The sequence below is a fragment of the Bos grunniens genome, chromosome 17 (assembly GCF_055505025.1).
Source record: "Bos grunniens cultivar Pamir isolate PY7600 chromosome 17, Bosgru_T2T1.0, whole genome shotgun sequence".
In the NCBI taxonomy this organism is placed as follows: domain Eukaryota; kingdom Metazoa; phylum Chordata; class Mammalia; order Artiodactyla; family Bovidae; genus Bos; species Bos grunniens.
The window spans coordinates 71,815,218-71,841,165 of record NC_141181.1 but is presented as its reverse complement, the minus strand read 5'-3'; the positions used below and the strand labels follow the sequence as shown (position 1 = coordinate 71,841,165).

Genomic DNA, 25,948 nt, shown 5'->3' with positions numbered 1-25,948 from the left:
CCACTCTGGGCAGAGGCTGGTGGCAAATAACACGGGACCACAGGAGCAGACCCCCTCACCCCCGCCCCCGCCTCTGCGGGAAGGCTGCCGACCCTGCTGTTTGCAGGGCAGGTGGGTTCCGGTGCCTGGGGAGCTGGCTCTAGGGCTGGAGTCCCACCTGGCCCAGCCCACCACCCCTGTCTTCAGGACACAGCTACCCCAGGCCTGGGGAACCCACGCAGAGGAGGGGCTTCCCACTGGGCCCCGCGGGTGAAATCCGAGGGCTTTGGTCCTCTGGCCCACGCCGGCTTCAGCCCCTGGGCGCTGGCTGGTGCCAGGCCACACCTGTGGAGGTCGGCAGGAAGGCCACTGGGCCCTGGAAGGGAACTGGGGACCCACGCTGGGGGGCTCGGGGGCGAGCGTGACCTGGGGTCGGCTGAGTGTTCGTCCCCGCCTTATGAACCCCCGCCAACCCGTCTGGGCCCCAGGTGACTCTCAGGCAACTCCCTGTGTGTCTGTTGAGTGAGGACTTGAGTGAATTTGGGCCGATGGGTGTGGCCAGGAGGGTTTTGTCCCGCTGTAGGAGTTTGTCCCACCGGAGGGCCTAGAAGCCAGGGAGGGAAGCCGAGCGCCTCCTCCGTGGTCTGAGTGGTACAGCTCCGTGGGCGGCAGGACAGAAAGACAACAGCTGTACTCTACAGGGGAGACAAGGGGCCCCCCGGGGCCGGCGGGAAAGCCACAGCACCGGGGTCCATGGTGACTGCCGGGGAGGGGGAGACAGAGCCAGCTGGGCGGGACCAGGGCCCAGGCTGGGGGGTGGGCCAGGGGGCTGAGCCGGGGGTCATGGGGGCACGCTCCCTCGCCTCTCCCCTGAGGCCTCAGGGTTCCATCCTGGCTCCCCCAGCCCTCCTCCTCTGCCTCCCTGTGCCTGGGGAGGGGGCCCCTGGACATCAGCGGAGACAGGGAGCAGGGTCCCCTCTGGCTGAATGGGGCGGGGGACGAACTGGGGAGGCTGCACTCCCGGACGGAGGAGCTCCCGCTTCATCCCGCGCTTCCCCCAGCCCGTGGGCTTGCTGCAAAGACAGCTGCCCGCCCCCAACCCAGCCTCCACCCCAGGGGCCAGCAAACAGCGCCCCCACCCCGGGGTTCCTGTGAACCCTTGGCAGTGACACCCTAGCCTCAGAGCAGCTTGTCCTGCTGTGCTCAGGACTGGGGTGGCCCTGTGTCTGTCCAGAGTCAGGGTGGAAGGGGGCTCCCCTTGAGTGGCTGAGCTGGAGACGGATGGACGTGGGGCGTTCCCATTCTGAATCGACATAACCCTCCTTGAGGCGGGATTCCAGGGGGTCGAGAAGGCCGAAGGTGATTCCTCCTCCTTCTGCTCAGAGAAGTTGGGGAGGGGGAAGGACCTGACCTGGGGAGGGCTCAGAGGGTGGCATCTTGGACCAGCGCGGGGCCGGCGGGACTCAGGGAGGGCGGGCAAGGCTGGGGACCAGCCCCCAGGACCCTGGTTTGAGGCTGAGCTTTCTCCTTCCGGAACGGGCGCCGCGGAAAGGACCGAGGGGCGCCAGGCACAGGGCACTTCCCGTTGGCGACACGGTGACACGGGGCTGGCGCGCCTGGGACTTCGCGGCGGAGGGGAGCGAGTGCGGGCCTGCGGCCCGGGACGAGAGAATCGTCGGAGGGGACGGGGCAGGTGGCCTGAGCGGACGCGGGAGCCGGGAGCGTGGAGGGCGCGCGGGGGGCGCGAGCCGCGGCACGGGGCGCCCCGGCTCCGCGCGCGGCGGGGCGGCGGGGCGGGCGGGCGGCGGGGCGGGGCGCGGGCCGCGCGGGGCTGGAAGCCGCCGGCGGGGGGCGCCCGCGGGCGGAGCCGGAGCCCCAGCGACGCCGAGACCGCGGGTGCCGGCGCTCGAGCAGCAGGTCAGTGGGGGCCGCGGGTCTGGGGTCGCAGGCGGGCGGCCAGGGTCGTGGGGCCGGGAGCGCGGGCGGCGCGGACCCCCTCCTTCAGGCGCGCAGCCGCTGTGTCTCTTCCCGCCGCTCCGACAGCCGGTTCGAGGGCTGTGGTCCGCGCCCCGCCGGCGGCGGGCGCGGGGGCAGCTCGGGCGCGCCGCCGGCTCCCCAGCCCGGTCGGGGGGCGCTGCGCGGACCCCTCCGGGCCGCCCCCCGACTGGACCGGAAGGCGCGCGGGGCAGGCGGCGAGGGGAAGGGGCGAGAGCGCGCGGCCCCGCGCAGGGGCGGGGGCGGCCCCGGTGCGCCCGGGGCCCCGGGCCCTCGTCGAGCCTGCGGGGGCCGCAGAGGCCGGCCGGAGCGGAGCGGGCGGCCCCCGCGGGCCGGGACTTCCACAGGCGGAGCGCCCGAGCGTCCCGACGTCCCGGGTAGGCAGGCTGAGCGGACGGCGTCCGAGCGCCTGGGGCGCGGCGAGGGACGGAGCTGAGCGCTGGCCGAGCGCGGGCGCGTCCGGTGGGCGCTGGTGGCGGGAACCGGCCTCGGGGACCCGCCCCGGGGGAGGCCGGGGTGGGGACAGTCCTGGCGGCCCGCTGGGGCCGCCCTGAGCCAAGGCGGAACTGGCGGGAACGGTGGTGGCCCTCGAGGGGCTTGGCTCCGGGTGCCCAGGGGATGGGGGGGCCCGGGCCAGCGAGCGGAGATGTCTGCGCTGGGGCGCGGCCACCGCGATGTAGACTTCAGTTTCCCCGACTGTACAATGGGAGGAAGGCGGGGGCCAAGGGCTCCGCGGGGGAGAGGAGAGAAGCTGGGAGCGGAGGGCGTGTCCCCACCCCCTTTTCTCTGTACCGCAGCTGACCCCCGGGGGACGGCTCCTTTCCCCCATTTCAGGAGGCCCCGAGCCTGCTTCCACCCGCGGGACCTGTGCCCCTTTTCTGCGGGGAGTCCAGACTGCTCCCCTCCCCCTGCACCCGCTGTTAGATCCTCCATGTCACTGCCAAGCCCAGCAGGGCTGCCCCGTGTGTCCGGCCCAGGGCCCGCGATGGACGGTTCTTGGGCGCACAGCGGGCCGGGCAGGTGGGGTGCTGTCGGGGGCTCCTCCTCCTGGGGTGGGCTGGAGAGGCTCTGCCCCTGGGGCCGGGCCCCATCCTGAGGTGTCCGCTCCTCCTCGCTCCGCCAGCGTCTTCTGGAGGTCCCCGGGCTCTCCCAGGTCCCGGATGTCACTTGGGCCGCTGGCCCGTCCCCTTAGAGCAGACCGTGTTCTGGGCTGACACGGTCTCCCTCTCCAGTGCTTCAGGAAAGCGGAGGACTGCCCACACACGGCCGGTGGGAGACAAGACTTTGGCCAGGTGAGTCTGTGTGGGCTTGCGCATTTCCTTTCTCCCGGGGTCCTGGGATGTGCAGGCCCCCAGCCAGCCCCCGCCCCAGTCTGCTCCCTAGGAGCCCACAGCTCGCGAGGGCCGTGGGCGGCTTCAGGAGCAGCCGGGATTGAGAGGCCCGGACATCCAGACATTCTGGTCTGGATCCCTCACTGGGCTTCCTGCCCCGGCCAACCTGCCTTCTCATCCTGTGAAACGTGGGATGGTGCGTGCTGGATTCATGTTCGGGGCTGTGTATGTTGGGTGGTGCAGGGGGGCAGACTGGGGCCTGTGCTTGAACTGGGAAACCCCGGAGAGAAGCTGTTAGGCTTGCAGGGCTAGGGGGCCATCACAAGAGACCGCTGTCAGCAGAGGGCCAAGTGACTAGCGCCGGGTGGGGAGCAGGCGCTTGGCTCCCGGGCATTGTACCCTGCAAACTGCGGGGCCCTGGGGTGGCCTTGGGCGGCGTCCACCGTGCAGGGCCGTGGCCCCGGGGGCTCGCAGCGCTGATGTGAAAGCTGCGAGAAGCTCTCGTTCCACCTAACCTGCCTGACTCCCAAGCCCCCTGCCTCTGTGAGCTGGGACTGGTCTTGTGGGCTCTGCCTGTCTGCTGAAATCTGTGCACCCGTGAGAGTCCAGGGCAGCAGGGCCAGAGAGCAGGCGAGGGCTTGAAGGCTGGCTTGAAAAGACATTCTGGGCGGTGTGTGTGTCCGGCGGCCCCGAGGAGACCGCGGGCCTCAGGTGCTGAGCTTCTGAAGGATGAGCTCCAGCCCTCAGGCCTGGGGAGTGTGGGCGGCCACAGGAGGGTTTGCCCTGGAAGCGGAGGGACGGCAGGAGCTTGGAGCTGCAATGCCGGGAGACACCCTGCCGGGAGACCCGTGGCCTCCCAGGCGGGGCTGGGAGGAGGCCGGGTCCCCCCATCGCCTCCCACACTCGTGGGAGGACCCCCCGGGCGTGGAAGCCATGGGATCCTGACAGGGGCGGGAGGGGCTGAGTGGAGGGGGGCTGCCCTTGCTCTAGGGGCAGAGAGGGTGGGGGTAGGGGAGGCAGGGCGCTCCAGCTGTCCAGCCCCCCACCACCCCAAGCCTTCCCTGACGCGTCTCTGAGCCTCACACGTCCCCGGAGGGCTCTGCTAGATGGTTCTGGCCCGCACCCGCTCCTGCAGGACAGGCCTGAGTGAGAAGTTGCTGGGCAGGGTCCTTCTGCGGCTCCGACCTCGGATGCTGCCCTCGTGGGTCCAGCCGTCTGTCCCCTGGAAGAGAGGGTGGGCCTTGGGGTGTGCCAGGCAGAGGCAGGCAAGGGCCACCTGGGTGCCTCCCCTGCTGGCAGGGCGGTGGTTTCTACCCATCTTCACAGGAGGGTTCGCCTCTGGCTCCTCAGTAGCCTCTGCAAACTGCAGGCGGGGCCGGGGGCCACTGAGGGGTCAGGGAGCCAGCCGCTCTGGCCCACCCACCCCCATCCGCCCCCGGAGCTGTGTCAGCACGTCTCCACGCCTCCAGGCCCAGAGGTGGGTCTGCCTCTCCCACCCCCCATGTGGACACCTCTGCAAGCCCCGGGCACCGCCCCTTGAGCAGGCCAGCCCCCAGCCGGGCCCGCTATGGTCTGTCCCCATTTGGAAAGCACCCCCCACCTTGCCCTCTTTAAGCACAGGAGCCGGTCCTGCCAGTTGAAGATTCGCCTGGGAGGGCTCTGGGAGCCAAGACCCCCCAGGGATGTGCAGAGCCTGGGGGACACCCCTTACTCAGGGTCTCGGAGCATGAGCTGGAGGAACGGGCGCCCAGGGCCTTGTGTGAGGAGCGGCCCCTTGGAGGGGGTGTTGGGGAGGTGGCCAGGGGGCGCCATCTGAGGCTGAGGGGCCGGGCCTGCAGCCTGTCCAGCGTAGGCCTGGACCCGAGGGGATGGAGAGGGGCCCTGTGCGTGGCCCCAGGGCCTGCTGTGCGGAAGCCCCGGGGGGTGGGGCCCAGTGCAGGGACTGCCCTCAGCCCTGCCCCTCACCACATCCTGCCCTCAGGCTCCGAGAGCAGCAGCTGCACCCCGGGGGCCCTAGGGGAGGGATCGCCGGCCGGTGCCCACCTGGGGGCTGCCCTTGCTGAGTTCCTCGGGCTGGCAGCCCTGCAGGGCCGGAGGGAGGAGGCCCCCTGGCTCCTCCAGGCAGCGCTGGAGTCACTGCTCTGCCCCCGCTGATGCTTTTGGAGGGGGGCCGGGCGGGTCCCAAGGCCCTGGGGGTTTGGGGGAGGCGCGTGCCCAGACTCGGGGCCCCCCGACGGCCAGCGAGGGGCCCACGGTTGGAGAGGAGTGCAGCTGCCCACCAAGCCCCCTCCGTGAGACGGAGGTCGGCGTTGCCCAGGCCACCTCAGGCTCTCGCCCTCCTGCTCTGTGAGGCCTGCGTGACGGTCCTCGGCGGTCCTCACACCCTGACATTCTCGGCTCGTGTGCGCGTCGCACAGCAAGCCGTGTGCCTGTCGGTCCCTCTGTGGTTCCCTCCCAGGGTTTTCATTTCTGTTGTGTCTGCCTGTTCTTTTCGGTGCTGCCGGGAATTCTCGTTCTTCTTTACGGACGCCTTTCCTTTCCCTCTCTGAAGACCTTAAGTACCTTTGATCGTCGTTTTCAGTTATTGCATTGCCTTCGTCTCTTCTGGAACAAGTCTCTGTATTTTAGCCACTGGTTGCTTATCTGTCTTGCCCTTAGTTTTCCTCCCGTGCTTTGAAACTGTGCTTCGCAGGCTCTCGGAGTGGAGCTGAGGTCTTGGAGGTGGAGCGTGACCCGCACACCAGCCTGGGCGGCAGCTCTCGGGTCGGCCTCCCGGGACGACAGCGCCTTAAGACCCCGGCCGTGGGCTCGGGCCAGGCAGCGGCTGGCAGCAGGCTCCCTGGGCTCCAGCAGGCAGGGTGCTGCTGGGCACAGGGTCAAGTTCTCAGAAACACTTGCTGAGAAGCTAGTGGAGGGGTCTCAGGCTGGGGCTCTGGAGCCCAGGAAGAGGCCCAGCGTGGCTGTGACAGGCCCAGGCGGTACCCCACCCTTCGCGATACTCAGGAGCAGGTGTGCAGGGAGCTGTGTGCTAGCTGCCAGGCACCTCCGTCCAGCAGGCCCTGGGGGCCCACCCGCTACCTGGCCATGCGCAGCACAGAAAGCCTCGCCAGTGGGACGGACGAGGAGCCAGGAAGCGTGTGCGTTCTGATTACACAGAGGTTTTAATCAGAGCGGCCAGGCCGGTGAGGGTGAGGACGAAGGCGGGACGGAGCCTGTCTGCTGGGGAATCCTGTGGGGCTGCCCTCCCCAGGCTTAGCATGCTGCTTCCCTGGCACGTGACTCTGGCCTGCCATGGGATGGCTTCTGCCCTCTGCCCTGTCCCCGGCCGGCGACAATCACAAGGAAATACTGCATCATTAATACTTAATTGCCCCTCTTGGCTAGCGACAGATGACTCAAGGATTAACGAGGGCCAACAGAAAGGGATAGGAAATTGCCAGATCCGGTCCCAGCCCCAGCCCCAACCCTGGGCCCTGGGCCTCCGACCTTCCTGTGGCTCTGGGACGCCTCCGAAGGCGGGGCGGCAGGGAGGCACCCAGAGGCCCCAGGAAGCCTCCTTGCTGCCGTTTTCCATGGGCATTTCCCCAGCAAGGTTCATGGGGGCTCTTAGGCCCCTGCAGCCTCCTTTCCTGAGCTCCCCAGCAGGCCGCTCGAGCCTGGGCTCTGAGGTGGAGTCCAGGGGGAGCCCTGGGACAGCTCAGGTCTGGGTGGTCAGCGGGGGGCTGGAGCCTGGTTCTCCCCAGCTGTGCGCATTGATTCCCGGTTCCCGTCAGTGACGTGTGACTGGCTTGAAACAGGCCGTCACAGGAGCATTGATAAGCAGTGAAGTCCGGCAAAGGGCCCAGGCTGACTTGGGTCTGACGGCAGGGACGCTCTGGCCGCCTCCAGCCCGCCTGCCCCGGGCGCCCCTCACGCGCTCCGCTCGGCGCTGGAGGGCCGGGTCTGGCCGACGCCCGGGTGGTCTGTGTGGCCAGGGCTGTGCTTGCAGCTGCGGGAGGCAGACGGGGTGCAGGGGCGCGCTGGCTCCTCGAGGGCCGACCTGGGTGGGAGGGCGCCCCCGGCCCCTGGTGGACGGCAGGAGGGTGGCTCCAGTTTAGAGGCCTGGGCACCCTGGGTGCAGAAGGTGATGGGGACGCCCTGAGGATTAGAGGTCCCGGGAGGCGCTCATGGAGGGCTTGGCTTAGGGGCCCCAAGGCCCTTCCGTGCCAAGCATCCTGGCTCTTGTGGGGTCAGCCAACATCTGGGGCATGAGCTGGTGGTATTCCCCCATCACTGGGGCTCCAAACGAGGCCCAGACAGTCCAGCTTCAGCTCCCCAGAAACACGGTACCAATCTGGGTCAGCCGGCCCCGGGGCCCTCGGTCTGGGAGACGGGCTGGGCCCGAGTCAGGCTTCCAGCGTGGGCCGTGCGCCGCCAACGCAGCTTCCCCGGGAGAGGCCAAGGCAGGGCAAGAAGGATGGCAGGGGGTCGGCAGGAGGCCGGCGGCTCACTGGTGGGGGACACAGGTCCCCGGGACCTGGCGCTGGACCCGAGAGGCCCCCCAGAGAGAAGCCTGCCCCTTCGCTCCAGTGGGAGGATGGCGAGACCTGGACGCAGAGCTTCAGCAGTCAGGTGCCCCGGGGGACTGCTGCTTTGGGCTGCCGGCCAGAGGCGCCAAGGGACACCACGTGGCCGGAGGTGGCACCAGGAGGCTCGGTCCGCCCACCTTTGCTGCTGGCCAGGTCTGTAAGCCGCTGGCTGGCACGTGCCCTGTGTTCAACAGGGGCTCGGTGGGACTTGTTTGTGGCAGCTGGCAGGCCTGGGAGAACCCACAGGCTGCAAGGACCCCTCGGTTTGTCAGGGGCTCCGCCTCGTCTCTCCTGCTCCCTGCTGCTGTGTCACGGGGTGCCCACCACTGGCTGCAGCTGCCGGAGGCAGGGGTGGAGCTGTCAGAAGGGAGCTGCGGGGTCCTCTGTCTCAGCACCACAGCACCTCCTGGACCGGTGAGGGGACCCGGCCCTCTGAATGCAGCTAGGGGCCACGAGGAGCCTTCTCCCAAGGTGGCCTGTCCAGCCGATGCCTCGCATCCTGGAGGACAGACGGGCCGGGCAGCCCCCAGCCCTCATGCAGACACCTGTCCCCGCGGCCGGCGGCCACCACTGCCCGTGTGCACCTGGGCCCCCAGCAGGGGGAGCTTGGGGCAGGAGGAGGGTGGACTTGGCACAGGGGACCCTGCCGGGCAGCACGACGGAGTGTGGCAGGGAAGCCAAGGCGGTGGGGAGAGGCCTCTGAGTGTCGGGGGAACTCAGGGGCCCCTGGGAGGCAGGCTGCTTCTCCAGAGTTGTCGCGGATTCTTGACACCAGGATATTTTGACCGGGTTGGGACGGGGGCAGCTGTTTCACGCGTGCTCATTTCCTGCTCGTAGAATCACGGGTGAGAGCCTAAATGGCCCCCAGAGGCGACAGGGGTCCAGCCTTCCCACTGTGTCAGTGGGGAAACCGAGGCCGGTGCCCGCCGAGTCCTGGCTGAGCACCCCCGCGGGTGGGCGGAGGAGCGGGCTGGCAGCGGGCGTGGGAGGAGGCCGCGGGCGGGGCTGAGGAGCGCCCCGCCCAGACGCGCCTCCGCGGGCGGGGGCTGCTGGGGGCGGGCCCCCTCCGAGCGCTCCGGCACCCCGCTGCACTCCCAGTGGGGCGCCCCGCAGTGCGAGCGCCGGGGCCTCTGGGCAGCTCCCGGCTCAGGGACGCTGGGCAAGGAGGGTGGTCCCGGCAGACCCAGGGGTTTCCAGGAGGGGGGGTGGGGGGGGCTGCCACAGAAGGCTCGGGAAGCGAGCTGAGCCCCGGGGGCGACAGCAGCGATTCACCTCTGCGAGGTTTTGCTCCTCTGGGAGAAAAGCACTCGGGCTGACCCCCGCCTTCCCCGAGGGCCGGGCAGGGTGGGTCGTCCTCCGGCCGGTGCCTGCCTGTGGGGGGCTGCCGGGTATCTCTGGCCGTGCCCGGAGGTCCAGCTCCTCACGAGGCTTCTCCCTTGGCAGGTGTCTCAGGACCTGAAGCAGAGCTGAGATGCCACCGGAGCGCCTGCAGGGCGTCTGCGTTCTGGAGCCGCGCCGTGGGCGGTGAAGCGTGCTGGGGGAGCCCCCCGACCGACGGCAGGGTCGCCCCGCTCCTGCGAAGAAGGGGCTCGGGGCCTGGGGGGCCGGCCGTGCCGCAGCTATGGACGGAGCGCTGGCGCGGCCCGCGTCCTCGCTGAGCCCGCCCGCCGGCCGCCGCGCGCGCCATGTCCGGCTTCTCAGTGTACATCGCGGTGGAGCTGGCCATCGCCGTGCTGGCCATCCTGGGCAACGTGCTGGTGTGCTGGGCGGTGTGGATCAACAGCAACCTGCAGAACGTCACCAACTACTTCGTGGCGTCGCTGGCGGCAGCCGACATCGCCGTGGGGGTGCTCGCCATCCCCTTCGCCGTGACCCTGAGCACCGGCTTCTGCGCGGCTTGCCACAGCTGCCTCTTCTTCGCCTGCTTTGTCCTGGTGCTCACGCAGAGCTCCATCTTCAGCCTGCTGGCCATTGCCATTGACCGCTACATTGCCATCCGAATCCCGCTCCGGTGAGTCCTGCTCCCCGGGGGTGCCTCGTGCCGGGGGCTGCACCCGTGAGGGGCTGTGCCGGGGGTCAGGGTGAACCAGGGATCAGGGTGAACTTGGGGGTCAGGGTGAACTCGGGGGTCACGGTGAACAGGGAGTCAGGGTGAACTCGGGGGTCAGGGTGAACTCGGATCAGGGTGAACCCGGGGGTCAGGGTGAACCTGGGGGTCAGGGTGAACTTGGGGGTCAGGGTGAACCGGGGGTCAGGGTGAACAGGTGTCAGGGTGAACTCGGGGGTCAGGGTGAACTTGGGTCAGGGTGAACCAGAGGTCAGGGTGAACTCAGGTCAGGGTGAACCGGGGGTCAGTGTGAACTTGGGGGTCAGGGTGAACCAGAGGTCAGGGTGAACTCAGGTCAGGGTGAACCGGGGGTCAGTGTGAACTCGGGGGTCAGGGTGAACCAGAGGTCAGGGTGAACCAGAGGTCAGGGTGAACCGGGGGTCAGGGTTTGGCATGGTGTCATTGTGTTCAGCCGGGGCCGTGGGGCTGCCCAGGGCCTGGCACGGCCGGCAGTCGTGGCGTGCTGGCTGATAGCCGCGGGTGTGGGCCGGGCTGGTCCTCCCCAGGGCGCCCGGGAGAGGCTGTCGTGCTGCAGCTCTTGGTGAGCCGTGTGTCCAGGCCTGGGGGTGGCTGCGTCTGGGCCTCCGGTCACAAAGCGTGATGCTGGGGTGGGGTGGGCCCCACGGGAAACCACGGGCCTCGGCTAGAAGCCGCCTTCTTCCAGCCCCTCCGGGCCAGCCTGCACTTTGCAGGTTAGGAAAATGACCCTGAGGGGAAGTGACTCGGCCAGATGCCTCGGGTGAGTCATCTGGACCTCTATGCAAATCATGCTTCTCCCTCACGGCCTGGTTGGGGCTGGTGGGGTTTTCCTGGTGAAACTCTTGTGAAATGACTTCAGGCGAGTGTTGTGGAAACAAAGACTCTCCCCGAGGCTGAGTTCACTTAAAAGCAGCCTCCACCTACACCACCACCGACCCAGAGGGGGTCGGGGGGCTTCGGGCCTGCCTCCCTGCCCCTCCGTTCTGGGACTGAGCCCCACAACCTTGATGGTGGCAGGCCCGAGGGAGGTGGTGAATACTAGCAGGTGGCGCCTGCTTACGGAGCAGCCCCACGCTGGGCTGAGGGTGCCTGGCCGGGCCGGGGAAGAGGCTTGATGAGCAAGTGGAAATGTCAAGTGTGGAACCCGAGGGCACGCTCAGAGGTCATTTCTTCCCATCATCTGGGTGGGAAAACAAGACTGAGAAGCACCAGCCCCCAGGGCCGCGCAGCAAGCTGGCAGCACAGCCAGGCTGGGTCTGGGAAGGAGTGCGCCTGCCGCCCCGTGACTGCGGTCCTTTGCGGGATTGCTCACAGGGCGGCCCCAGGCCCCCAGGTCAGGCGGCCGTCACTGCCCCGGGCTCTCGGGGGCCAGCACACGCCCACATCCTGCTGCTCAAACAAAGGAGGACCCGGGCCTGCGTGGCCATCCAGGGATGCCGTGTCCCGGGAGAGCCTAGGACCCTCGTCAGAAGGAAAGGCGACCCCGGCCCTAACCGAGGACCAGCCTGAATGGCGGGCTGGAGTCCAGGCTGGTCCAGGACACAGAGGCTGGTCTGACTGACGTCCCTTTCCAGGCCAGGGCCAGTGTGGGCCTGATGCATGCAAGGGACGGCAGGTCTGGGGGCGATCAGGGTTAGCCGCTGATCACGAGAGGCCTGTGGCTTCTTGTCGGTTCTCTGAGAGTCACAAATCCCAGCCTCCTCCCCGGCGCAGGCGGGTGGCCCGTGCTGTGACAGTGGGGGGTCCGCTGCCCCTCTCTGGGCCCGTTTTCCATCCGTCCCAGGGGCCGAGGGTATGAGGGCCCAGTGAGTGGACTGGAGTGGTGGGGCCCTGCGGGAGGATGGCAGGAGGGTGGATGGGGATTCAGGCCTTTCTGAAGCTGCCGGAGGCTCAGAGCCATGGGCCTGGCCACACCTCCCCAGCCCCACGCCCTTCAAGAGCGGGGCCTAGTCCCACCCCGACCCCGGCCGTCTGAGCTGCGCGAGGCAGGGCTCTGGAGGGGCCGGCCTGGCTGCCGGGTCAGGCGGCCGCGGGCTGGAGGAGGTGATATGCGTCCCTCCGGGCCGGGCGCTAGCGCCGCCAGGATGTGAGCTCACGTCTCCGCTCATCCCGGCCAGCGGCGGCTGTGACCCTCCTGTTGCGCAGGAGGATGCCAGCGGCCGCTCCGAAGGAAAAGTGTCTCCTGACCCTGGGACTCAAGGGCCCTGGGATGTGAGGGCCAGGGGACAAGGCGTGGAACGGTGTCTGCTGGGGCGCCCGAGGACAGGCCGGGCGTGAGGGGACGAGACAGAGGCAGGCGGGAGCCCGGAGCTCCGGGCAGTTCCGGGGGCTGCCCGGCTCGGGACACCTGTCCCTGCCCCCTCCCGTGGGAAGCCAGCCCGGCCCGTGTGCCATTTCTTGCTCCGCTCAGGAGGCCCACTGGCTGCTCTGAAGTCCAGCCGCTGACGATGCTCTAAGGTGCCCGTCCCCAAGCCCGCACCATTCACCGTTAATTTCTCTTTAAAAACGAAGAATGCAGCTTCAGAAAGATCTCCATGTGCCTCCTGAGTGCAGGGCCTGCCCAGGGGTGGGGACAGGCGCTCTCCATATCCCCCACGGACAGACTCCCAGGGGAACTCCAGGGCCGCCTCCCTCCTCTCTCGTTAACCCCCACAGACCCTGGGGAGCAGCCTCCTCGTGGGGCAGCAGAGTCCCGGGCCCGGGTGCTGGATCGCCCCAGAGGTCAGACCCGAGCACCCTGGCTTCTGAGTGGGTGCTGGAGAGGGCGCTCCCTGCAGGGCATGACACCAAGCCTGCCGGGGCGTACCGGTGCTGGGGGGCAGGTGTCACGGGGGGCCCCGCCTGGACGGACGCCCCGGGGAAGGAAGGAGCCTGCGGGCAGGCCCTGGGCAGGGAGAGGGGACAGGTGCACGGGCCCACGGGGCTTGTGCGGCGGCTCAGGCCTGCCAGAGCCTGAGAGGGAGGGTGGGTTCCAGCCGTGAGCCGCGGGCGCCTTTGGGCTACTGGGAAGGCTCTGCTTTCTCCCGGCCAAAGGGCAGGTGTGCAGTGAGTCCCACCGAGAACTGGGGGGCATGACTGGATCAGAGGGCAGCCCCCAGTGGGAGAGACGGGGGCCCCCAGCAGGGTCAGCACACAAAGTGTGGGGGGGTGCCAGCGCCCTGTGACGCCTCCGGGCCCCCAGGACCACGCAGCGCTGGCTGGCCTGGGCACACCCCCGTCCGGCAGGCAGGCAGGCTGTCTGAGGCCCCGTGGGGCAGGACGCGACCACCTCAGTCACAGACACAGCCCAGGGGCTGCCGCTGGGCCAGGCTGGGGCGTGGCCGTGGCTCCCCGTTTGAGCCCAAACATTGACCCGGTCCCCTGGGAGCCTAAGAGGCTTTCTTTTGAGTAACAAGATTAATCTGTCCGGGCGCTCCTTGAATAAAGAACTGCACGTATTGAAAACATCAAAAGGAAGAGCAGCAAGCACGGTGAGGGGCTGCGCCCCCCCCGCCTTCCGGGAAGGCAGGGCCGGGGCTCCCCCAGACATCCTCTGCCCACAGACGGGTGCCATCAGCGTCTGCTCCTGCCCCCAGGAGGGGCTTCCCTTACAGGATGCAGCGGCAGACTTCCTCTCCTGGGTCTCCTCGTCTGCATGGAGACAGCTGGACAGCGTGGGCTTTTTAAACCGTGTCCCCAGCAGCCTTCACGCTGAGCCCCGGCTTCCCCGGCACCCCCCAAGTTCATTTACTCAGGGAATACCAGTCAGCCTCCTCTCCCTCAGCAGCTGCGCGCTGGGACTGCAGCTGAGGTTTACTTCTGCTGATTGCCTCCAGTGGCAGGAGGGTCACCCCTGCCCGAGGCAGCCCATGTCTCCTGTGAACAGCTCCCTTACCCTGAACCACAACCCACCTGCCTGTGGTGTCCACCCACTGACCCTCTGTCCTGCCCTCATGGGACAGTGCTCCAGGCCCCGCGGTCTTAGCCCCATTTTAAGACGAGGAAACTGGGGCTCAGAGTAACAGAACATGGCTAAGCAAGAACGCACCAGCACTAGGCCCCAGAGAGGGGTATGCTTTGCTTCCGGAAAATGTCAACATTAAAACAGCCTCCTATTCAGTGAGACTATTTAAATCACTGTTTGCGGAGTACTAGAAACAGTGCCTAGCACACAGCAAGTGCTACCTAAGAATTAAGTGGGGAAAAAAAATAATAACCTCTGGCCTCACATTTGAAGCTCCAGAACCGGAAATAGGGCAGTGTAGGCTTTCTGTGGCGTGGGCGAACTGGGCAAGCCCGTGACCCTCTTCCTGCCAGAGGCACCCAAGTCCGCGCTGACTGGGGCCGCAGAGCTCGGGAGAGTGGGGTCCTGCTCGGGCACTGTGTGGGCTCAGAACTGACAAACTCACCTTGGCCCGAGTAGCCTCCGGGCTCCTGGCGTGTCCACGGCAAGGCCACGCCTCTCCTGGGGTCTCAGGAGAGGAGAATGAGGGGTTCGATGAGAGATCAGAGGTACCAGCTTTTCTTTTTCCCTTAATGTGAATCAGCTGACAAAATTTAACCCGTGGGCGATTTTACCCAGAACAGTGGGCTCCGGCCCCTGAGATCCTGCAGCGCCGGGCAGGCGTGTGTGGCGGTGAGGCCACGGGGGGAGGGGGGGGGCGCGGAGCGGTGTCTGGAGCCTCCTGCGCACTCGGTGACGCGCAGCAGCCCGCCGGCCTCGCGCCTGTGTGGCCTGCACTGCAGGCCCCCGGGTCTGCTCCCCCTTGAGCTAGTTTCTGCAGATACTTCCAATCCTGGAATTAAGGGAAGCGAGCTTCCCCTCGACACCTGTTACAGCTCTCTCAGTGATGGTGATGCAGAGATGCACGCAGGATCCACGGGGCCCCCAGCCTTGGGAGCCCAGCTTGGGTGGGATTCGTTGCACTTGATACTCCTCTGGGAAGACAGCTGACCTGAACTTTAAAGGGATGGGTCAGGTTTACTGGTAGAGGTGTTGGGGAACCAAAACCCTGGAACGCAGCTCATCCCTCGGAACCCTGAGGCCGCCCTCCTCAGTCTGGCAGATGAGTTTTTTCTGCCTGTTCTTTAAAATCTCTGCCGTCTTTTTTTCAAACTGATTTATTTGGCTGCTCCGGGTCTCTTGTGGCACGTGGGATCTAGTTCCCTGACCGGAGATAGAACCCAGGTCCCCTGCATTGGGAGCTTGGTGTCTTACCCATGGGGCCACTAGGGAAGTCCCTGCCATCTCTTTTCGTTGGTGTCACCTTCTGGGCGGGCGGGTCCAGCCTCTCCCCAAGTGTGGAGCCCTCCAGAGTATGGAGTCATTCGGGCCAGATTACTTCTCTCTGGACCTTAGGATCTTGGGCAATGCGTCCTCTTGAATGTGAAGGCTGCTGTGCAAACGTTAAGACATCCAGACCCCTCTCCAGAGGGCTCTGGGCAGATTTGGAAGAGATGAGCATCTCACCTGGCCTGGGACCTCCACGCTTCCCCTCCCTCCTGTGCCGCCTCTCCCTGGGGGGCTTCTGGGGACCCCAGGTAAAGTAGGAGAGGAACAGCATGGAGCACAGGACGTGTGAGCCCTGACAGGCTGGATCTGGCTGGTGCTGGCTCCAGCCGGTGACCACCCTCCCGGGCATTCCCGCACTGCAAGCAAATGCATTCTCGCAGCGCCCAAGATCAGCATGGAGGTTATAACTTCTCCCCTCCCCCTTCCCAAGTCACATTAGCCCCTTCAAACCAAACCAAGTCAAGCAGTACAGCCATCAGAGGACACTGAGGCCAGGCGGCAGGAACCGCCTGGCCCAAGACCTCGGGGCCAGTGGACGGGTCGGGCGGCAGGTGCCCAGGCTCCTCTCTGATGCGGGTCCCCTCTCCCCAGGTACAACGGCTTGGTGACGGGCACGCGTGCCAAGGGCATCATCGCCGTCTGCTGGGTGCTGTCCTTCGCCATCGGCCTGACCCCCATGCTGGGCTGGAACAACTGCAGTCAGCAGGAGAGCCGGAACAGCTCCCAGGTCTGCGGGGAGGGCCAGGTGGCCTGTCTCTTCGAGGACGTGGTGCCCATGGGCTACATGGTCTACTACAACTTCTTCGCCTGCGTGCTGCTGCCGCTGCTGCTCATGCTGGGCGTCTACCTGCGCATCTTCCTGGCGGCGCGGCGGCAGCTGAAGCAGACGGAGAGCCAGCCGCCGCCCCCGGGGGAGCGCCCGCGGTCCACGCTGCAGAAGGAGGTGCACGCCGCCAAGTCGCTGGCCATCATCGTGGGGCTGTTCGCCCTGTGCTGGCTGCCGCTGCACGTCATCAACTGCTTCACCTTCTTCTGCCCCTCGTGCGGCCACGCCCCGCCCTGGCTCATGTACCTGACCATCGTCCTCTCGCACGGCAACTCGGTGGTGAACCCCTTCATCTACGCCTACCGCATCCGCGAGTTCCGCCACACCTTCCGCAGGATCGTGCGCAGCCACGTGCTGCGGCGGCGGCGGCGGCGCGAGCCCTTCAAGGCGGGGGACCCCGGCGCCCGCGCCCTGGCGGCTCACGACCCGGAGCGCGTGGGCCTCCGCCTCAACGGCCACCCGCCCGGGGGCGTCTGGGCCAACGGCAGCGCCCCCCGGCCCGACGGCCCCGCCCTGGCGCTGCCCAGCGCGGGCGGCGCCCGCGGGTCCCAGCGGGACGCGCGCCTCCCGGACGTGCAGCTCCAGGGCCGGCGCCCAGAGTCCCCGGGCCTCGGGGGTCCCCGGGGCAGAGCAGGAGTGTCCTGAGGGCCCGCCGAGTGCGCCCCTTCGGAAGGGAAGGGACTTTCTCCTCCCGCGTGGGAGGACCCGTCGTGCTGGGAGCAGAGTGCATGTGCGGAGACCCCCTTTCTCGCGGTCGGTTCCCACTTTGGACCGAGGAGGGCGCCCCCCACCGGCTGGAGCGGCGTGAGGCCCGGCAGGGAGGGTCTGGCGTCCGCGGAGGCGGCCCTGCACCGGCCAGGGCCGGTCCCCAGCCGCTGAAGCACCGCCAAGTGCCGCCGCGTCTCTGCAGAGCAGGCTGGCTGGCCCGAGGCTGGGGAATGGCCTCACAGGGCCCCCTGCACACTCACCCGCTCCTCGGGCTTTCCAAGGGTTCAGAGCTGCTGTGCTTGCTGGCGGCGTTGGACTGTTTTGTTTTTCCAGTAGAAAACGAAGGCCTGAGGAGACCCTTTTTATTTTACCTTCCCTCCCTGGCTGCTGGCTCCGTTTCGGTCCTGCTGCTAACCTGGCCGCAGGCGCCCCCACTGCCCTGAGCGGCCGCGCGTCCCCTTCGAGGACGGGGGTTGGAGCCGAGGGGGCCACGGCCGGCCAGCAGGGGTGAGTCTAGGTGGCTCAGAGCTTCCCGGGCAGAGGCCCTCTCTAACTGCCTTGCCTTCTGAAGGGAATATTATTTTGTTGTTTTTTTCTGAGACAAAATAAAAATGAGCCACGTCGTGTTTCAAGCTCGTCCCATGAGAACGGTGTCTGAGTTCCTTTCCCTGCCCACAGTCCGGCCTACCACACACCTGTGGGTCTGTGTTGCAGGTGTGGGATAGACAGCCTGCCTGGGGCCGCGGTGGGTGGGTGGGCTCTGGGGCGCCCCTCTTCCTCCGGAGCGGGCTGTCTGCTTGCAGCGAAATCCACAGGTCCATGTGCAGTCCCAAAGGAAGGAGGCGCCCTCCCGGGTCCCCTCAGCATGGGGAGCAGACTCCCGCCTCCCCGAGGCCACAGAGGAATCTGGAATCGATGGGGGGTTGCAGATAGAGGCCACACTGCCTTCCCCTGGAGTCATTCCCCACCCCTGCTCCCACCAGGGGGGTTTCCTGCTCCGACAACTGTCTCTGGGCCCTGCCCCCTCCACCAAGGAGCAGGTGCCCCCCTTCTGGAGAAGTCTGAAGTGGGGGGTGCCCCAGAGAGAGCCAGGCCTGGTGTCGAGTCGCAGAGGCACACTCGGGGCAGAGATGGAACAGGAGAAGCCACAGGCGGTGCTCACACAGCCCCAAGAGCTCCCTGTGCAGGAGGCTGAACAGCAGAGGGAGGCTCAGCACCCATCCCCGTCCCCAGCTTGCAAACAGCAGAAGGGAGCTAAAACCCAGGCTTATCTGACCGAAAGTCCAAGGCCTCGAGCTGTCTCAGCCAAACCGAAAACTACGCAATCATGCCGTGCTCCCACCACGCTGCTGAAGACACAAGAGACAGCTGCCTGCTCCTCGTGTTTTCACCCTGCTCCCCGGGTTTCGCGGCGTTGCACTGCACACCTTCCTACTCCTACTAAACAGATGTATGTGTGAGGACCCCATGGCCCCATCCATCAGAGGTCCTCCTGGCTGGCTACACAGAGGAGACACAGGATGACCCCCGAGCCCCTGCCGCAGAGATGTGGTGGACGCAGGCAGTGGCGGTTCCCAGGGGCTCTCACAGACAGCCAGGACCAGAACCGCAGAGACCAATGCACGGCCCACCCTACCCCTACCCACGCTGGCCCGTCCACCCCGCACACCCTGGCATGTGCTGGCTGCGGGCAGAGGGCGGAACGGTGGCCAGCTTGGGGCCTGAAGCAGCCAAGAGCGCAAAGGCTCTGAGTCCTCCTGGCCAGCTGGTAGGGAGAGGCCACCGAGAGACCCACAAAGGCCGGGAAAGAGAAAGCCTGTCTCTCCAGCGTTTGCTGAGGCCTCGGGGGAACAGAGGTTTGGGCTGGGGAGGAACAGAGCTGGGCCTCAGGAGACGTTTCAGGTACCACTGAGCCCCGGGCCTTCGCGGGGTCAGTCCCAGGGCGACGGGACCACTCTCCCCCGGGCCCCCAGAGGGCCCGTGCCCTTTCACCACACGCGACGCGCCTGTGCAGGCTCCCACTGGGAGCCAGGCTTGTGCGTGCGTGTACACAGACACAAACAGATGTGTGTGTCATGCCCTGGCCGTACAAGAACACACACACGTGTGTGCACACAAACGCACATCTGGGCAAAGTCATCCCAACAGCAGCCCCAGCGAGATGTGAGGCCGGCCCAGCCCTGGGGCTGCAGAGGCGTTCCGGCCCTGCACCGAGCGGCTGGGGGCCACGTCGGGGCTGCTTGAAGCCCTGAGACTCCGGCCCGGGGCCACTCTGGCCTCTCCTGGCCTTTCCCGGGGCCCGGGGGTGGGCAGCAGACTTCTGCAAGCCTGTCCCAGGCACGGGGTTCTATCAGAGACCAGCCCTCTCTGTGGTGTCACCAGGGTTCCCCGGGAAGCCTGTGAGCAGAGGCCCGGCTCAGGCTGGGTCCTGGCTCATCACTTGATCCAAGAGAGGCGGGCCCGCTTTCCCCTTGAAAACCTACCTCTGCAACGCTACCCATTTTATTAAGGCCCCTTCCTCTTACCTAAAACAGCTGGGTTCCCCAGAGCCTGCTGTGGGGGGTCGAGTGGGCCAGCCCCAGTTCTGCACATACCACCGGGGGGCAAGCTCCGGAGACAGACCCTGGGCTCAGGGATGAGGGCAGCCTGGGAAGTGAGAGGGAGTGCAGCCCGCGATCTACTGGGCTGGGCTGGGGGACCCCAGAGCTGGAAGCGGGCCTTCTTCTCAACTGTGATGGAGAAACAGGGACTCGGGGGGCTCGTGGAAGCCAGTGGCTTGGGCAGGAGGAGCGGCCCAGCATGGCCTGCCTCAATGCCGGTCCCTAAGGGAAGGCGCTCTGGGCCAAGAACAGACTCCTGGCCCTTCTTGCATGCACGCCCCCAGTGTGGCTGGTCCCGTGGGCTGTCGCCATGGTGAGCGCTTTCCCCAAGCCCCCTGCCGGACCCACATGCTGCCTGAGCTCTGGGACAACCTGTGCACATGGCGGAGGCTGTGTTAGGGGAGCAGGAACTTGGGGAGGCCTGAGATCTGCGGTGAGGCAGGCCGCCCCCTCAGGGCCCCGTGTCCTCTGGAAAGTGGAAAACGTGGTAATCCGGAGGTCGGATTACCACGGCCCCCTCCTCCCTTCACCCACCTCACCCCCGGCCTAAGGCATCCCTCACTGCACCGAAACTCATCAGGAGCAGCAGCTGTCACGGCTGGGACAGCCCCCGTCGGGCTGCAGGGCTGGGAGGGGCGGGAGAACGTCGGATGACTTACAGACTCTGAGGAGAGGGCTGGACACGCAGAGCATGGAGCCTGGGTGTGCAGGCACCTTCTGAGGGGCTCTGGCTACACCCCGTCTTCTGCCAGAGGGGAAAGGGCAAGTTGGCAGAGCTCCCCGACAAGCCTGTGCCCTCCTGTGAGTCGGGCTTGGAGAGAGGCTCCGGGGCAGGGGTGACAGGTGACGGGTATGAGGTATCCGTCTCCTCTGGGGGAAGGATTTTTTTCCCTGCCAGTAGGAAAGGCTGGATGCAGAACCATCCATGCGCCTCTGCCTTGCCCAGGGAAGTGTGTGTGTGTGTTAAGAGCCACACAGAGACTTGCCATCTGGACCGGCGTCTAATGGCCAGGAAGTGTGCAGAGCCTGCTGGGGTGGGAAGGAGCACGCTCGCCTGGAGCCCCATCTCCTGCCTCTCTTCCTCTCAAGCACTTCCTGGGCACCTGCTGGCGATGCTGGGGAGGGGCAGTAGGGGGTGGGCGGGCAGAGGTGCTGCCAACCGGGGCAGCAGAAGGACACAGGCCCCGGGAGTGTGCTGGGGACACTGGGCACCAGGCCAGCCGACGTGGGTTCATCTTTCCAAGACCCTTGGTCGCGTCCAGGGACGTGCCTTCCGGGTGTTTGTCAAGAGCTGCGGAGGAGGCTGAGCAGACACACGCCTGACTTGCATCTGCCCACGTGGGATTACGCCTCCCGTTTGCAGGCAATTTTCAAGTTAAAATGTTGTCAGAGGCTTGTCACAGTTTTGATCTTTCTTTTCTGCTCTTTCTCAATCCACCCACGCTCTCTAGTTGGGTTGGAAGGGAGAATGAGGGTGACAGAAACTGGTTTAGATTCAGAGATTTTTTTTTTTTGAAATATCAGGTAAAAATTATAAAGTTTTATAAAATTATAAAAATTATGTAGTTTTCTCTTGGGAAAACTCATGCCCAGAGCCCGTTACAACTGTTGGCAGCTGCAGAATCTTTAGGGGACTGGAGAGACCAGGCCAGGCCTTCTGTGGTCATCCCTAGCCTACCCGTTGGGGTTTCGGCTTGACTGTCTTTTCTGCCTCATCCAGAGATGCCAAAAAATCCCCCGGTTCACTCCTGGAACCACCACCCTGCCTCACGCAGCTCTGCGTGGGGGTCAGTACCAGGTTCAAACAGCCTTGCCGCTGACTTCTTTGACTGCGGGCGAGTCCCCCTTTGACCTGCCATGCCTGCATTTAGATAAAACATAATAGCTGTGAAAGTGCTTTGGAAGGGATGCTCCACAAATGCCCAACTGTGAGATAAAGAAACGTGGCAAACTTCTCTGGTGGTGCAGTGGGCAGGAATCCGCCCGCTGATGCAGGAGACACAGGTGTGATCCCTGGTCCAGAAGATCCCACGTGCCGCACAGCAGCTAAGCCCGTGCCCCCCAGCTCGTGAGTCAGAACCACCGAGTCCACGTGCTGCGGCTGGAAGCCCATGCGCCCAGAGCCTGTGCTCTAAACAAGAGAAGTCACTGCAGCGAGAAGCCTGTGCCACGCAGTAAGGAAGAGCCCCCGCTCTCACGACTAGACACAAGCCTGTGTGCACGAACAGAGACCCGCCGCAAACACAACTCAGGGAGGCGGCAAGCATGGCTTTAACCCGGGCGCCCGGAAGCCTCTGGTTCCTGTGGGGCTGGGAGCAGACACCGGCTGACCGCCTCGGCGAGGAGCACGAACAGCGGTCATCTGGGCCTGGGCCCCCTCCCGTCCCATCCAGCAAACGTCTCAAGTCCAGGGGAGCCACAGCTTATCACAGAGGGAGCACAGAAGGGATGCTATACGTGTCTGGGCTGCCAAATTGGGGTTCAAAACGACCTCAGGGGCCAGGCAGAGAAAACTGAGCAAAGATCAGTGGAAACGAAGGACAGTCCTGTAGCCAGTCCGAAAAGGCAAGCGTGCAAGGGCGAGTGGGAAGACGGAGCCCAGCCAGCAGCGTCAGTGCCCGCCGTGACGATGGACGTCGCCACCGCTAAGGTCAGCAGTGGCGAACTCTGTGCAGGGTGCCCCACAAGGAAACGGCTGCAGCCTCCAGCGGCCTCACGTTTCGGCTGACGGGAGCCCCAGGGAGGAGAAGGAGCCCCACGGGGTCTGGGTCCCAGCTCAAGGCAGGAGGGTGGTCCAGTCTCAACATCACAGCCGACCGTCAGCAAACTCAAGTCCCCAGTGAGCACGCGCCCGCCTGGAGAAGGGAGTCTCAGCGACACCCGGCGCAATCAACGAGTGACCGCAGGAAGGTGCTCAAGACCTCCGGGGTGGGCGGGCACTTCGAGGACACCCCTGCCTTGCTGGCCTGCAAGGGACACAGACAAGGATCCTCTATTGTCTCCAGCCCCATCCTGTCCCGCACAGTTAAAGGCTGGGGCCGGGGGAGTGAAGGCTTCTCTGAAATGCACTGCCGTCTGCTGAGGTCAGCACGTGGACGTCTGGAGAAGCCCGAGGAGCTCGGATGTGGGGTAGGGAAGGCATCACGCAGCGCAGGTTAAGCAGACTTTGCCAGTTTATGACATACTCCACCTAACGTGTGCCCGAGGGTGCAGAGGGGAGGGTCCTCACCCACCCCACCTCCTCTCTGCCCAGTTCTTCCCACTGCTGGGATCCTTGTCTCCCCAGACCCAGTCTATGGTATTGTGCCAATTCCTCTTTCCAGACGTCTTCTGAATCTGTTCCATCCATCCTACCTCCAGGGATCCCCCCACAGTCATGGCGTTAGCAAGGCCTCATCCTCTCACCCACATAGATGAGCTCCAGACGGACCTCTGTTTTTGCCGGCATACTTGTCCCCCAGCCGCCCCGAATGAGCCAGCTGAACCGCTCTCCCCATCCTAACCCACTCCCCGTCTCTCCCTTTCAGGGAGGCCTCTGCCGGAACGAACGCGGACCTTCTGAATCCCCCTACTTTCAACACAGCCCATGCTCCACCACGACCTCCTCCAGGAGGCCTTCCTGACCCCTGCTGGGAGCCTCTTCGCCCTCCCCAGCGTGCACGGGACATCTACTCCCGCTGACATCTCTTCTGCTAAGGTGACTTAGCTCCTGGGAAATGTGCTGGTTTCCCCCGGCGCGTGCTCTCTCAGACCGTAACTTCTCATCCCAACCACAGATTTCCAGACAATGTAGTGGGAATAGTTTCCCCTCCAGCCCAGGGTCGAGCACGGTGAGCGCCTGATACAGCATGGTGCCCGGGTGCCGTAGGGACGAGCACAGCCGTGAACGTGGCGCCTGAGGCCTGCGTGGGGCCCAATGGGTTCACGTGACTTGAAATTCGGCGGCCAGCTTCCTTCCGCCATGCAGAGTGCCCCTTCCAGTTCTGGGGCTCCCCGAGTCTGTGTGACTGGGGGCTGACCCAGCCCTCAGCCTGGCTGGGAAGGAGCGACAGAGGCTGCAGACCGGCCCTCGGAGGGAGCGAGGGAGCGGGAGGGACGGGAGCTAATGGCTCTGGAGGAAGGAAGGACACGCTGGGCTAATGGGATAATTGGATAATCCTCCGAGCAAGGGGCTGCCGGGCTGGGCCAGCTGTTAGCAGCAGACACAAATAGCACGAGCGAAACCAGGCACCGGTGCAGGAAGCTGGTGCGGAGAGGTCCTGGGGGAGGGGCGGCGTGGCTGGGGGGCTGGGAGGGAACCTGCAGAGAGGTCCTGGGGGTTAGCGAGGACAGGCCCTCAGGGACCCGTGCGCTGACTCTATAACAGAGACCCCATGAGGCATAGCCTGAGACCCCGGACTTACTCTGGCCTTGAGGGTGTCCCTTCACCCGACAACCCTTGGGGACCACGAAGCCCTCACCCCTGCCCGCTGGAGTGGCCGCTCAGACAGACGCTCAGGCGGACGGGCCGCTTGTCTGACGAGCCTGTGAAGACACTGCGGGACTCCTGAACAGCAATCCTCCTGGATGTGGGTCTCAGGGTTCCCCTCATTGCAGTGGGTCTGTCAGGGGCTTGGGCAGAGAACAAAAGCGACTTGGAGGGGGCTCAGGTCTAGGAGTCAGATGCCTGGCTTCCAGTTACACGATTCACGATGGGACTTCCCTGGTCCTCAGCCCGACCTTAAATGCAGTGGTTCAGTCGCTCAGTCGTGTCTGACCTTGTGACCCCATGGACTGTAGCCCGCCAGGCTCCTCTGTCCACAGGATTTCCCAGGCAAGAATACCGTAGTGGGTCACCGTGCCCTCCTCCAGGGGATCTTCGTGACCCAGGGATTGAACCCAGGTCTCCTGCATTGCAGGCGGGTACTTTTCTGACCGAGGGGCAATAACCAACACTCTTCCTGCGAGGCTGCTATAAAGGCAGAAAGAGACCATGAATGGGAGAGAACTGGAAGTTTGTAAGTGCTCTGCCAAGTACTTTAGTCCCAACTCTGTTTGTAACTCTATATAATTTTGGAAAGGCATTTCCTTTCTCTGGGTTCCAGTTTTTCCTTCTATAGTGATATGATCGAATGGGATGCTCTTTAAATTCCCTTCCAATTCTAATGGCTCTAATCCTTTTAAAAATAGTTTACACCTCTAAACACTATAAGTATGGAAAAGGAAAACTTGAGACCAATATTATCCACAAATTTAGACACAAAATATTCAGTATTAGCAATGTACAAAAATAAATCATGACCCATTAGAGTTTATCCCAGGAATGCAAGGCTGGCTTAACATTAGACAATCAGTCAATATTATTCACATTAGTAAATTAAAGAGAAATATCTCAATAGACACAGCAAATTATTATGATGTTAAAAATTCAACATCTACTTGTAGTGAAAACTCTTTGTAAACTAGAAATATGAAAGCATTTCTTAGCCCAATAAACAGTAGTTTGTGAAACCCTACGGCAAACACCATATTCAGTGCTGAAATATTAGAAGCCTTCTCTTTCTAGTGAAGACTATTCAATATTGTAATAAAGGTCTGAGAGATCACAGTAAGCACGAAACTGATGCAAGACTGCGAAAGGAAATAAAGTGATACTAGTTGCATTAACTTTCTATATTGAAAAATTCAAAAAGTTTCTTTGGAGATGACTGTACTAACAAGAGTGCATCAAGGCTGCTGGATAGATGGCCAATATTTAAAAAATACAGCCTTCCTATATACCATCAAAAACTACTATAAAAGGACTTCCCTGGTGGCGCGGTGGATAAGAATCTGCCCGCCAATGCAGGGAAACGGGTTCGATCCCTGGCCCAGAAAGATTCCATGTGCCACAGAGCAACTAAGCCAGCAAGCCACAGCTAACGCGCAGCTGTGCTGCAGCTACCGAAACCCACGGGCCCCAGAGCCAGCGAGCCGCAACCACAGCCCGTGAGCCCGCACGCCTCGAGAGAAGCCGCGCAACGAGGAGCCCGCGCACGGCAACTGGAGAGCAGCTTCCACTTGCCGAACCAGAGAAGGCCCTCGCGCAGCAACGAAGATGAGGTGCAGCCGAAAATGATAATAAAAGAAATAAATTCAAAATAACGATAAAATTAAAAGCCATTCTAAGAAACGATTTACAAATACATCATTTACAATAGCAACAAAAACTAGAGGGTACCTAAGAATAAATCTAACAAATATGCACAGGAAGAGAAGACTCTAACCGAGGCAGAGACGTGCCGTGCTCGAGAGCGGGAAGAGTCGATATTATAAAACTGGCAATCATTCCCAAATTAATTTGAAATGAAATACAAACCTCTAAAAAAGCCCAAGAGGGTTTTCATGACATTTGACAATATGGATTAAAACAAAAAATCATGTGAGGAAAAAAAAAGGACCAAAAAGAGCCAAAAAAACTTCCCTCCTTTTGAAGGTGAAAATGTTCCTTAGCAGATATATAAAGTATAAAGCTCAAGGCAGACAGTACAATAGGCAGACAGGCAGACAGACAAAGTGGGTGGGATCTGAAGGTCGGAGACAGAGGTGTCCTGCATGGGCAGCC

General features: G+C 64.2%; 1 protein-coding gene across 5 annotated transcripts; it reads left to right on the top strand.

The window, feature by feature from the left end:
* The first annotated feature begins 1,838 nt into the window (after nt 1-1,838).
* ADORA2A (adenosine A2a receptor) lies at nt 1,839-17,397 on the top strand. 5 transcript variants are annotated; one of them, XM_086346111.1, is made up of 5 exons: nt 1,839-2,436; nt 2,809-2,994; nt 3,098-3,266; nt 9,317-9,884; nt 15,823-17,397. In XM_086346111.1, the coding sequence occupies exons 4-5, from the start codon at nt 9,559-9,561 to the stop codon at nt 16,700-16,702; spliced, it is 1,206 nt and encodes a 401-aa protein (XP_086202237.1). In that variant the 5' UTR covers nt 1,839-2,436; nt 2,809-2,994; nt 3,098-3,266; nt 9,317-9,558; the 3' UTR covers nt 16,703-17,397. The 5 variants fall into 5 exon arrangements, with proteins under 5 accessions (XP_086202237.1, XP_086202241.1, XP_086202239.1 ...); XM_086346115.1 differs by lacking the exon at nt 2,809-2,994 and having other exon boundaries at nt 1,839-1,896; nt 3,207-3,266; XM_086346113.1 differs by lacking the exon at nt 2,809-2,994 and having other exon boundaries at nt 1,839-2,351.
* Nucleotides 17,398-25,948: the final 8,551 nt, after the last annotated feature.